Source organism: Diplotaxodon limnothrissa, linkage group LG14 (genome assembly GCF_057381915.1).
Source record: "Diplotaxodon limnothrissa isolate DT_005_m linkage group LG14, D_limnothrissa_male_GT1.1, whole genome shotgun sequence".
NCBI classification, from domain to species: Eukaryota; Metazoa; Chordata; class Actinopteri; order Cichliformes; family Cichlidae; genus Diplotaxodon; species Diplotaxodon limnothrissa.
This window is the reverse complement of record NC_140609.1, coordinates 28698162-28712380: the sequence shown is the minus strand read 5'-3', so window position 1 is coordinate 28712380 and position 14219 is coordinate 28698162. Positions and strand designations below refer to the sequence as shown.

The following is a 14219-nucleotide window of genomic DNA, read 5'->3' as shown; positions in this document are numbered from 1 at the left end:
GTATAGTTAGAGATGATTTTCCCTTTACTATGGCTGAAACGATTAATCCTTCCAGCAGAGCGGGTCAACACACAGATGAAGGCAGGAAGTTGTAAATGCACATCAAACTGAACCTGCACACCTCTATAAGAGTTTTTGGATTCAATGAGCCTGCTTGTGTGTATGTTCACCAATAAATAATTAAACAGTGCCTGAAATGTCTATGAAACAAATATTGTCACTTTCTGTTTGCCTATGATGAAATCCCACCTATGTCTATTTACACCCTGCACACACTTGATAGTTTATTGGGTTATTAAGGTCAGGCTCTAACCACTGCTATTATTTCATTTTATTTGATGGAGATTTTCTTCTGGACTGCTGAAGGCTACCAGCGTACTCATTCAAAATTACTCAGTTCAGCTCCTGGGTTGTTTTGGTGTGAATGGATCTGGTTGGTTTGAAAATGTCACTAGTCACTGTAAGAGCTTTGTAACGCAGCGTGCTCTTTTAAAGAGATCAAAGGATAGATTATATTTATCTTGTACTTCTCTTAATGGAGATTCAAAACCAGTCAAAAAGACTACGAATGGACAGCGAATGTGGTTGTTTCTGTTCTGCAGCTGCAGCTACTGAACACACTGGAGGGCAGTTCTCGGGGCTGAAAAATTTCTCCTGTGTCTCACAGGTGTCAGAATCATTTCTGCCTTTCTGGGGGCAGACTTGATACCTGAGGAGGTTCATGACTTCACCTTCCCATCTGAAATGAAGCATATTTGATGTCTAAGCTATGCCGGTAAAGGTGCCATGGTTACTGGGCTTATCAGGTTGGAGCAGGCTTCTTAGAAGCAGCTGTGTTCGCCAGATCAATTTAGAAGACCAACCAACCCCTGGGCTTGAAATAGAAATGAGTAAATTCCCCCTCTGAAAAAAATCTATACAGGTTAGACTCTATAGATTCTAATATATGTAATTTAATGCATGACTCCCTGCTGCCACTTTGCTGACAGAGTCACAGGAGAGAGCTAAACAAAGCAGGTCATGTTTTTAGGCTAGTGTAATTTTAGGCCCGCTTGATATTATCCTACGTTTCACAGTTGCATGACTATTTCAGAACAGCTACAAAGCTGATACTGAACTGAAATGTTTTTATTAGTAATTTAGAATGTTCTAGTTCCAAACTTCTTTTAACTGAAAAATTCTCATTAGGCAATAAATGCAAAATCTTAATCATTAAAGCTGTGTCGGCATAAAGTTAAGCCTCAAAGCAGCCGATTTAACTTCAGTGGGCTTTCAGGAGCCACTTCAGGGTAAATGTGACTCAATATGATCTTAAAGAGACGCATATTGGAATACATCAGGGGTACATGTGAGGTGCTGTCCTGAAGTTTTCTGTAAAAGATGTTCAGTGTGAGACTACAGTTCAAACAGAACAACCTGGGGACACAAAAGCCATTGTGTGATGGCTTAGCCTCTAGGGACAGCTGGCAGTGCTTCAGAGCTTTGAGGCAACCGTCAGACATGTTGAAAGAAACCTCCTGTTCTCTTTATAAGCTAATAAACACTACTGAAAGAAGGCTTCTGGAAAAAAGTGCATATCTTGCACATATCAAATTAGTAGGGGTGCAACGATACACAAAATTCACGGTTCGGTTCGGTTCGATACTTTGGTGTCACGGTTCGATATTTTTTCGATACAAAAAAAATGTTCATGCCTTTTTAATTTGTCATTTATTAAAATTATAAATATATATTTTAACTCAAAAGTACAGTTTTTAAATTTAACCCTAACCCTTGTGCGTGTTTTTTATTTTGACAGCGAATGCGCACCTGCGGACCACTTATGTGCAGCCCTGGTTATTTAGCTTGTCATATTGCAGCCACAGAAATTATTTTGTCCATGAAACCATAAAGCTGCACTTTCTTTTTGCCTTATAGTCTGATTTGTCATAACTTCTCCGTTTTGTGGTAAGCTTTTCTTTGGCTGTCACTTCTTCACCCTGACCTGTCTTATTTGGCTCAGCAGAACTAAAATATATATCTGTCTGTGAAGGTTCTCAGTCATCCAGGTCATCGTAGTCAAATATAAATCCTGCTGCTTTTACACACGGACTCACATAAGCTCAGCGATTCTCTGCGCAATCAACCTCTCACATGTTTAAGCTTGCTGTGGGAGATTTCACTTGTCATGTTTGCATAGTAAGCTAACGATTAATAAGACGATGTCAGAGGAATTGGTGCACAAATTATCATCACTCACAGATCAGTGCTGTCGCTCTCTATACACAGTTCGCACGATTGCAAAGTGAAAGCAAAAAAACAAGCGCAAATTCAAACGCAATTTCAATATGTCACATATTGACAGTGGCTCACCGATGCCAATGACATAATTACCCAGCTACATTTCTGAAAGAATGCAAAAGCATTGACATATATTTTTCCTTCTTACAATAGCCCGACGGGCAGGGCAGAGATAGATTTTGGTAGCCCGACTGAAAAAATCGCTAGCTCCGGGACGTCGGGCTAGCGATATTGCAAGCCCTGTATCTGATTGAGGAATCACTCAACTTTGGAAAAGAGAGTTTATTACAGAGAAATGGCTCTTTCCAAAATAAAAGCTATACTATCCGCTTCTTCTGGGCTATATTCTCAGCAGCATAAGGAGAATCATGTGCTAACAGCTGTCTAAATGACTCGGCTAAAGTTAGTAGCATGCTTGTTGTTTTGGTCTTTGCACTAGGATGATGTCGGCGTAAATGTGCAGTCATATTCGTTGTGTTCCCACTAGTGCTTTCAGGTTAATCTCGTTGAAATGACCTTAACACCACAACATGGCAAATCTCCGTTAACGAGCTACCGCCGATCGCTTCACCATCCCTGGAAGCACAAAACACAGTGAAAATTTTATCCACAACCTAAATTGATGTTAGAGCTGCACTAAACACTTGAGGGCTAGAAAGCAAAGTGAGGATTTATGGAAACAACAACGCCTGTTTTACGAGGATTTGCTCTAACATACACAGAGAGCAGGTCAAGGACCATGATCTTAAAACTAAAACATTTTGTTTATGCTGATATTTTTCAAATGAGTATTTTTAGGTTGTTAGTTTATTTTGTGTTAATTTGTTTTTGTTTTCTTTGCAGTAATATAAGGCTGACGATTTCTGGTAAAAATCATAAAGAACCCACACTTCCTGCTGTACTAAGTAGGAATACTATTGCAACAACAGGGTAAAACTAACCTGTCTCACAACGGATTAACCCCGCTCACGTTCCTTGTTAGAGGGTTAACAATCCAATAGTTGGTGAACATTTGAGCTTTGGAAGTGAGGCAAGGAGCCTCAGTGCAAAGTGGAAACTAACAGGATGATTTAAGATTCAAATCAGCTGCCCACCACTTAATATTTAAAGTAAAAAGAGGATTCTGGAACCACAGGCCAATCACTATATAATATGAACAGGAAGCTGCTCTATCGGTGCGTGATTATGGCTAAAAGGATGATCATAACCACTTTAATAAATACCGAGTTAACAATTATTTCTGAGGATTCTTCTGAAAAATATAAATAAAATATTTGACCAAAACTTTTCGAAAAATAAAATACACACGATATTGCTTTTATTTTTACACTCTTCTTCATTCCTGTATATTTTAGCATTTTTTGCAGATAAATGCATCCCCTAAAAGTCCTTTTATTACATTAATTGTACCTGCATGACGGATATGAATAAAACTCAAAGCAAAGTACTCGGCAGCTGTGGGATCCCTCTCTATTTCCTCTCCAGTGTATGCACACAGCACAAGAATAGACACCACTGTTAGGGGATAACACATGTTTATCCAATAAATTGACAAGTTTCCATAAGTCTTTATTACTTTTACTGTTTATTGGACACTTGTAATGCAATGCCAGATGGGATGCACCTTCATTGGTGATTCCAGTGTCTTTGTGAGCCAGACGGATTTGCAGACTTGCTGCACAGCCTCACTTTGTAGATGTTAGAGCTAACGTTTGATAATTCCCATGACCAACCACTGCTTGATGATCATGATACTCCAGTTAGTGGTGCGTTTTCATGTGGTTGAATAGGTTAACTGTCTTCCTCTGTGGTGTAAACAAAACTCTAGAGCACTTTCTGCATATGATATGTTCTCTGTTAACATCACTTTGACTTCTGCTGTGTATGTGTGTGACTGTCTGTTATCTGTAGTATGTAACTGCACTCTATCATGCTCACAGCTGTTCGCAGTGCAGGGAACATCTGTGATTGACACATGCAGGCACATCGTCGGGCAGCGATTTATCTTGTCAGTGATTTTCAATATTGGAAGGTGACAGACTGCTCAGATGGTTCAGCGAACAAACCAGCAGGCTGTTCAGGTCAGAGTGTGTGACATATTTTAAAAAAATACAAACTTGGAGCCACAGCACGGAGCTTGCTGCCCAAAATCTACACACAGACAGACTTCTATAGGTTTTTACTCATGACTCTCTGACTGACACGTCTCCTTTTTATACGTAATTTCTGCTTTAACTTTGATAACCCTGAACTTTGCAAATAAGTAATAAGAGAATATTGGAGTACCATGGGCATATCCCGCATGCATGATTGTCACAGGAGCAGCACACTGTCAGCTGCTGTGTAATGTTAAAAACCTCCAAGAGTTTAAAACACACTTAATGCACCTATCTGACTTCTGTTGTATAAAGGTCTGTTAAATTTTGTTGTGTTACTAAAATGATGACTACGATCACTGGGATTAAGGCTCAACTCTGCCAGCCCTGTGCTGCTAGAAGGGAGCCCGCTCAGGGTTACACATGTTTCTGTTATACAGTGCACTTCATTTTCACACTAAACCACATATGTTTAACTTTACGGTGATGCTACAAAATCCCACACACACTAAACATCACACTTTTCAGTGAAAAAGAGGAACGCTTTCCTTCAAGAACGCATTACATGAACAAGCGTAACATTACAGAGGCGCAGCGTAATGCAGGTTTAATTTGTAAGGCGGAATAACAGCAGCCTGTGAGTTGCCTCGCTATGGTGGGATTGACCTCTGGAACCTTCTTTAGCCTCACAAACCAGATGACAGCGTTAATCTGGCCACAACGAACTTCCCCTCCATCTGCCGAGACGATCGAGCAACAACAGAAAAGGCACAAAGGACGCTCTCCTCAGACAAAAACCCTGCTGCTTTCACACGGACCACACAGCAGCTTTACAGGGCTGTCACCACAATTTTAAAATTAATGTATTACCGACACCAAAAACATCCAGTTTAATTTTGCTTTACTATGATAGTCAAACCGGACTATAATCTTCAAGCATCTTAGTGCAAAACTCATCTCCTGCCATCAGACAGGCCATTTCCTACCTCCACTACCAAGTCAAGAGAAAAAAAGGTATCATTTCTTAACAAACGAGCGGTTTTAAAGATAAAAAAAAATCAATCTTTTAATAAAAGCAAAGATTTTAAAATGCTGAAGAAGTTAAAAAGGTTTTTTTTTTATGTTCAAATGGTTAAAAGAAGATACAAACAATAACATTTCAAAATCCTTTCAGTGTTTGTGTTGAATTGCAGAAACTGCCCGGAAATTAATTCCAGTAGCTTAAGGCAGCTTTCTCAAGCTATGAACAGTAGCATTAATGGCTTGCTTTGTCTCAGACCTCAACATAAACGGCCCTTTTCAAATCAAATGTCACAGCACACAATGCATAATAGCTTTGTGTTGTGCATGTGTTCACACTCGGAGCAAAAGTCTTATTTAAAGAGAAAATATACCTCATTGGTGTGTGTTGTTTACCCAGGGTGCACCTGGTCTGAATCATCACGACCTTCGCCTACGCCTGGGGTGTAAATGACACACTCCTCCAAGATACATCATTTATGGCCAACGATCTGCAGGGAGACCAACGGCTAGAACAAACGCAATGCACCTCATTTGGATATTTTTTACTCTGCAGAACTGTGATTCAGAAGCTGTGACGCATCTGAGGTGAGACCAAAGAGCAAAGTGACAATATAATTGGCAAAGGGGTGAGACTGAAATGAGTCCTGCAAGTCTCATCTCCCCTGGTGGGTGAACCGGACTGGTCACCAGTGGAAACATCATTAGTCTCTTAAAAATGGAGCATGGACGGCAAGCCCACCTGTAAAACTTTACCACTAGATCTCTCTGTGCTTCTTTTTTGCCTCACTGTCTACACAACTACACAAACACACAATATTAACATCCCTTCCTTAATATTTTTTAGGACTCCCTTATGCTGCAAAGACAGCTCTGACCTCTCCGGGCACGGACACGAGTAATGACACAAAAGAAACAAAAGGTCTTGCTGTGTATGCGCTCTTATTACAAAGCAAAGGTTTACTGTTGCCGTAGAACCGGTATCTTAATGTGCTTTACATATTCTGTGTGAATTAGAGCTGTGCAATATGACAATATATAAAAGATGATGAAATGAAAACCTTTTCATCTCTGTCGTTCATGCTCTATCCTTTATTTCATGGTGTTGCAAAATACACTGTTTACTGCAATATGTTTTCCTCGTTTGGTGACGGTGCTCAATCTTATGCAGCAACACATGGATGCAGGCACACATGTGAATATCAACTCAGTGAGTACAGGTGAGACAAAACTAGGAAGCTCTGAATAACAGAAGGATCAGTAAAGACAAATCAAGGCGCTTGTTCCTAAATGAGGGGTTACCTCTGTAGTATGGATGGTTACATAAAGTCTAATGTGGACTATAAAACTGCACTGTACACGCCAGTCTCGAAAAGAGATGGGAGAAACACCCTTCAGCTATGTTACGAGTGCTGATGTTCCATCATCTGCCCACGAGATGGACAGAAACGTGTTTAAAATCCCACAAACTACCAGCTAATGCGAACAGTCACACAGAGGACGAGCAAGTAAATAAATACCCAGTCAACACACATATGTGGGGCCCAAATAGGGAGTAGCAGGGCTAATATTTGGGGCTTACTTGGGAAACCCAACTGGGGTCCAGCTAATTTTGTCCTCAGTTTCCATGGTGGCCCAAAGTGTGTTTCCCCAGATGGGTTTATGCTGGGTCCCGAATAAGCCCCAAATCAGGCCCAGTCAAAAAAAATATGTGGGGCCCAGATGGGTAGAAGCAGGTCTGATGGTTGGGGCCCACTTGGGTTACCCACCTGGGACCCAGCTAATTTTGTCCTCAGTTTCCATGGTGGCCCCAAATGTGTTTGCCCAGATGGATTAATGATGGGACCCGGATGGGCCCCAAATCAGGCCCAGTCAACAAATGAGTCTGGGGCCCAGATGGGTAGAAGCAGGTCTGATGGTTGGGGCCCACTTGGGTTACCCACCTGGCACCCAGCTACTTTTAATAATAATGATGCATTTTATTTGAGGGCACCTTTCAGAAACTCAAGGTCACCTTACAAAGAACAAAATTAATAAAAAGAACAATAGTCATAAAATATATAAAATAAGTTAAAATTGCAAAACAGAGCTTGACAAAATCAGCACTAAAGCGAATAAGCCAGTTTAAACAGATGTGTTTTGAGCTGTGTCTTAAATACGGAAAGGGAGTCAATATTTCTTATGGCTGGAGGAAGAGAGTTCCAGAGCCGGGGAGCAGAGCAACTGAAAGCTCTGTTCCCCATAGTAATAAGGCGTTTCCATGATGGCCTATAGTTATAACTATAGGGCTGTGCGATATGACCAAAATCTCATATCCCAGTATAAGACATTTATCGTCCCGACAACGATATATATCAAAAATTTTTTACATTTTCTGTAAATTCTGTGAATCTCAGGCAACTCGACTTGCACGAACTGTTTTCAGCTGGGCGTTGCGATGAAAAATATTGCCGTAAACAGTTTATTTTGCGAGACAATGAAACAAACAATAGCGTAAAATTAAAAATATATATTTTGGGCGCTATATTTGAATATCTGATTTTTTGATCACCAAATATCGGTATTGGTATTGGAATTAAAAACCCCAATATCAGCCAAGCTCATGTCTTATATTACCCAGATGAGATTTTCGTCCTCTACACAGGCCTAGTTTGAGTCTTTTCACTTTCAAGGGATCTATACATAGATTTTTTTATTGCTTTGTTGCCTTAATTTGAAAAACAAAAAATGCTCATAAATATCTGTTAAAGTCAAAGATGGAAAACTGAGCTCCTGAATGTAGGTATTATTCCACTCTTCAATGTTGAAGTTACTGCCTTAAAGGTTCTAAAACGTAGCAGCACAATGCTGAGCGTTACTGGACTGTAAGAGTGTGCTGTGGATAGCAAATCACTAATGCAGTCAGTGTACCAAACATCAAAGCAAGTCATTCAGCAAGCAAAATGCTGATTAGTTTGTGAGCATAATGGTTAACGTTGTGTGCCATATTTTTCTTTCTGATGTGGGGGAAATGTGGGCTACTTATTTCATGTGCATCAGCTAAAATGTGCATGGCTAAAATGTGACAGTTTCATTACAGCAGCGCAAACACAACCAGCAAACTGTAAGAAACCACTGCAAGCATTATATAAACAACTATTTTTGCACCAGGATGAGGCTTTCTGGTCTGTTACCGGGTGCAAAAATCTGTTCCGCATCAGTGTTTTCAAAGTTCCACATCCATCATGGTTAACTCAAAGCAAATTCAGACTGCTTTGATGACCTGCCTCAAAGTCACATTAGCTCAGTGATCCAGCACGCAAAGCTCCAATCAACACCTGTCAACCTCCACTACTGCAACTGTCGACAGAGGGAACTTGGATGTTTTGATAGATCCATGTCGGTATGAAGTCCAACATGCAGCAGCTGTTGCGTGCAGCAACATAAAACACTGCTCACCACTGTCCTCTTTATTGTTTGGCAAGCGTGAGCCAATTAATTTGACCTAGTTTTACATGAGAGAATTCTTTAGGTAGCTTTGGCTCCTTCTGCCTCCAATCAGTGTCTCTCCCCACTGCAGGGGTCTTTCTGTGAGTTTGTGCTATACAGAGTGGACTCTGGTCAATTAGGCTTCCTCATCCAACGCCCACACTAAGGTATGTGTCAGCCTAACAAATGTAACTGTGCATGAAACTGGTGCCAATTTACCAGTTTGTGCCAGAAAAGATCAATTTGGTTCAATGAAGCGGCTCCGAAGATGCACGGCATCAGGATGTTTTCTGAGGAGCTGACGACGAGGCATGATTGCAAAAGCATTCAAATGTAATGTTTCCAGCAAAAAGCCTGGAAAAAAAAGAATTTCCTATTAAAAAAAGAAACTCACAACATTTAAAGACCCCTTTAAATGAAAACCAAGTTTTTAATTCTCCTAACATTTTAAATGCTAAACAACATTATGAATGAGGTAAGGAGTAAATGCCATTGCTCAGCATATCTCTTTGGAACACAGTGTATTTCTAAGAGTCTGTGATGGAAGAAGCACACTCGGAGGCAGGAATGATCTTTTGTGGTGCAGTGAGATTTTGCAGACACATGACTACTATCCACATGGCATTAACTTGTCTGCCATTTTGAATGTGTAACAATCGTAAAGACAATGTAGAGTAAAGTGAATAAGGCGCCTGTCGCACATGTCTGGACACTGATCTATGACCATCTGACCGTGTGAAAACTACCAGCTCTAAGGGTAAAATTAGTACTGCCAGACTGATTGCAAGTGGTTGCTGGAGTTCGATGGCAGTTGCAAGGAAAAATAATTGCTAAAAATCCAATCACACAGGCCTACAGGCTGGTCAGTGACCTGCTGGCAACCACCCGTCACTAGGGAAAAACATCTTTCCCAACCAGATGGCAAAAACCTTGTGATTTCTTTCGTTGCTAGCATATTGCTGCTGACATAGTTTGACTGCATGTCTACAAACACTGTCCAGTCCAGCCACTCTCACAGCTGTAGCGAAACTGTGGAAAGTGCAACACAAACTGAAGACTGTTCATCTTCAAAGTAAAAGCCTTTTGAAATACGTTGTATCCATTGCTTTCCATTGATAGGGTTTCTAAGCAGAAAGACAAAATCAAATTTACTCACGATGTTTAAAAGAGATTTGAAAACTACTGCAAACAGTGCTAATCTCCCCTCTGTTTTTGGCACACTCCAAAATCCCCCCCCCCCTTATAAAACAATTTGGAATCCCCCGTTTCCTGTTTGATAGTGTGGGCCTTCAACATGGTGGCCATGGGCTGTGAACGACAAACCTTCCTTACAAACATTTCAGCAGTACTGGCAATAAAAATGATTCTACTTGAATAATATGATTTTGATCTGCAGCACGACCAAAATCATTGTGACCATGTGGTATGAACTTTTAATCTTTTGAAACGGTTTCTTTGATGACTGCAACTCACAGTTGTTGTGTTTAGAGTGACTGCTATCATATCATGTCTACCAACAGTCTGACTGAATGGGGTCAAGCTGGCAATTTCAGGCAATCTGTTTATAATAATACAGCAACTAACTGTAAAAAATCGGGGGGGAAATCACATATTTGCTGCTGTTTACACAGAAATTCACAGTAACTACTTACCATTCTGAATCTAAATGGAACCTTCACAATAGTGATGTTGCTAAAGGACATAGACACTCAGCAACCGTGCCTTTATTTAGGAAAACCAAATGCAACCAGCTGAGTTGAGTGTCTTACTATAAAGAGTAGCGCTGCAGGCGAATTGTGCTATCGGCACAGACTCCAAAGAGTTGGCAGTCTGTCTGTGTTTATAACTTAGTCTGAGATCATTTGCACGCATTCGGCAATCTGTGTATCAAATTAGGCATCAACAATTGTGTAACTCGACTGGTATTGTGGTACTGACTACTAATGCCTGATGCAGTCCCATTCTTGCATATTGTTTATTTCCTGCTTCTACAGTGTGGTAAACTATGAGGGGATATTGGGCTTACGTTTTTCCTGCAATGATGAACCGACAACAACAATTTTATGTGTATGTGATGCTTTGGCTTTCTGAACTGCTTAAAAAGAACCAAACATGACTGCGTTTTGTTCATAAGATAATTGACATGTTAAATGAATAAGTTCAACAGTTCTTGAAGTCTTCACTTTCATATGAGTTTCCTGCTGGGAGTGACACAAACACCCTGATATCTACAAATGCTTTGACTTTGACATCAAGAAGACTGAGACACTTCTTTGCCATTCTGCGGTGGTCTCTGAGGGCTTCCAAATCTTTGCACTGACAGTTAATACTCATGCAGCAGCCTTGCCAGGAATGCTGTTTGTTCCAAGCTGGACCACAACTGACTAATTTCTTGTTTAGTTAATCATGCAATACATAATCAGAATTACGCTAAGCTCTGGGAGTTAGTCTCTGAAAAGGGATATAACTGGCTCGCAATCATCAGCTTACACCAACGACATAAACCAGACGTCAGTGAAGACAATCGGCTGAGGACATGACCTTCTTTTAATAGCAAAACCAAAGAGAAAGACATTCAAATTAGAAGGGAGCGATGGTGCCACGTCAAGTCACCTTGTCACGGTCCTCAGGCCAATCTGAAATATCTAATGGGCAAGAGTAGTGCATTTCTGCATGAATACACCGAATGGTACAACCAAGATGTGATTTACTGCTGCTAATGGGTACAAACGATTGTTCAGAATCTGCCTCAAATCATCAAAAATAAAATGGGTGCCCAAAGGAAGCATATTAACAGATTTATTTAAGCGTTTAGTGACCAATTAGCTACGGGTCTTCTCATGCAAGGCCAATAAAGCTGCTGCATTTCATCAATACAAACAGAGTCTTCTCTGCTCTTCTAAAGTCAGGACGGGCAGACGTTTTCCTGACAGGCAGGACGGGTTTGACAGGCTGCTTAGCTGCTGTCCAAGACGTAAAAAGGAATCCATCGATCAAATCCAAAAAGCTATTTGATCATCAGAACAAGAAGCGGTTGAAGTCTCTCATCAGCGAGGCACAAACTGAATTCATTCATTTCATCCCATTAAAAGCAGTTGCACAAATCAAAGCGCGGCAGACGTAATGTCACGCTACAGTAGCTCCAATGCAGAAGCCCACACAGATTTGAACTCAGGTGTCCTCTAACTGCTTGAGAACAACACTGATGTTTTTATTAAGCGATTACAGCATTGAATGTAAGTTAAGATTGATATAAAGTTCCAGTATTGTCTTTCCTGATGCTGCTTTTAAGTCAAAACCCCCAGTTTGAACCAAACAAATCCTGACATAAAGGAGACAAGCTGTAACAATCTCTGATTTCCACACTGGGAGAAAGCAAACATCTGGTAGGAAATGATGCAGCGGCACGGTTGACAGGAATAAGATCGGCCAAGTCAGAAAAACCTAAAGGGTGTTTTGGAGTAGAGCCTGGATGGTGTATTGGAGTGTGTATTCACAGAAGGAAATTAATAATATTTTAGCACATCAGTGTGTGTGTGTGTGTGTGTGTGTGTGTGTGTGTGTGTTTGTGCTTGTTTTGGCTCTAGGGTTTAGAGCTAAATGAAATGACTGCAGTCCAAACTGATAAAAGCTAAATATGATTTAAACTTGTCTGCATCAAATTGCTGTTCAAAAAGCATTAACATTTTTATTTGCAATGCTTCAGTCTGTCAGTCACTATCTATGATTTATTTAAACGTTTGCGCATTAACTGCATGCACACAAAGCAGTAACAGGGGCCAAACTGTGCAGGACATTAAACCTGTATGACCAGTATTCTTAGGTAAGCCTTCTTAATTTGACAGCTGGGATTTCTCTGACTAGAATTTTCAAAAATGACATCCGGCTCCTTCAGGTAGACTCAAGCTTTTATGTTATTTTTAACCTCACAGGGGACAATAACGATGGGGGGGAGAGAAAAAAGGCAGCAACGTTTGAGTTCCTTGAAATTCATTTCTGAGCATTCAACCATGCAACAACATTATGCCCTCTTAAAATGAGGAGTACTCTGCTGTGTGCTTAAAAGGGAACCTCTGGTATAAAAACACACACACTCACTCACACACACACACACGCACACGCACACACACATAAGCAGTTGCAGCCACAGCGATATAAATTACATATTTAATGAAAAGTCCCTGCTTCTAAATTCAAAATTTAAGGTAGGAGGTGGAAAGAGGTTTCAGCTTTCCAAGACGCGTAATTAGGACTGAAGCAGGTTATTCGCTGTTTGTTACTGCCAATAAGTCTGAATCTGAGCAATGAATAAACGCCTTTAAATCCCACTCGGCTTCGAGGCAGAAGTGTATAGAGGTCGTGCATGTTCAGTTAAAAAAGTATTTTATTCAATGGAGTTTGACTCTTTGCTTAATTCATTGACAATTCAATATTAAAGCAAATTCTTCCATCAGTGATAAGTTGGTTATTTGCTCTCAGATGTTTATAAAGGTGAAGAAAAACATAGTTTTGTCGCCACTGACATGCTGTGAGGTTTAGGGAGCGTGAGTGGATTAATTACCCTACCTTGAATGATCCACAATAACATCAGCATGGCTTGGAGTCTTGTCTTTATCCCCATGGTGCCACATCCACCGGCTGCTCCCAGCAGCTTTTCTAAAGCTGGCACCAAAACACTCCTCGCACTTCCCTTTCCACAAGTGCTGCCCAGTTATCTTCAGGTAACAATTAATTGTCCGTTACACAAACATGCGAGGCGACGTCTGCAAACGAAGCACCCTCTCCTCTTCCCATCCCTATCATTAACAGCGGCTGACATCGCGGAGCGCACCGGCGTCTCCCCCGCTCCTGCGCTCCACGGATGTCAGGAGAGAAGAAAACATTCAAACTGTTCCACTTCCGTCTGTTTCTCTGCTGCTGTGCTGAGTCCGCTTTATGGAGGGATTACTTCTGCCGCACGTCTGTGCTGAAGTGTGTCGCTCCTTTTTGTCCTGATCCCACAGTAAACTGTAGGCGCTTTTTTCACCTGCTGGAACTGCTCGGTGCCGCCCCCTGTCAGCAACGGTTACGCACTGTTTCCAAACTTTAAGCAGCTCGTCTTAGGACGCACACCAATCAGTGCTGCACCTTACAGTTTTCTACGCCCAGAGACTCCACTCATACTCTCATACGTTAAATAATAACCGCTGTTGTAACTGTTGTAACTGGAAGTAATTCTCAGAAATTCTCCACTTGCCAAAAATGTTGTGTGTATTTACCTCTTTATTTTTATGGTGTTGTATTATTCTGTGGCTTATGGGTAAGCACAGGCCTTCTTTCAGCACCTCACTGATACCAGGTTGGACCCAGAACTGC

At 40.9% G+C, this 14219-nt stretch overlaps 1 protein-coding gene across 1 annotated transcript in view; it reads right to left on the bottom strand.

Annotated features, from left to right (window-relative positions):
- The window catches only part of esamb (endothelial cell adhesion molecule b), a 57046-nt gene extending 43561 nt beyond the window's left edge, over positions 1–13485 (bottom strand). The window contains exon 1 of the mRNA XM_085370328.1: positions 13431–13485. Within this exon, the coding sequence (XP_085226454.1) occupies positions 13431–13485 (55 nt within the window). The remainder of the gene's footprint in view (positions 1–13430) is intronic.
- Positions 13486–14219: the final 734 nt, after the last annotated feature.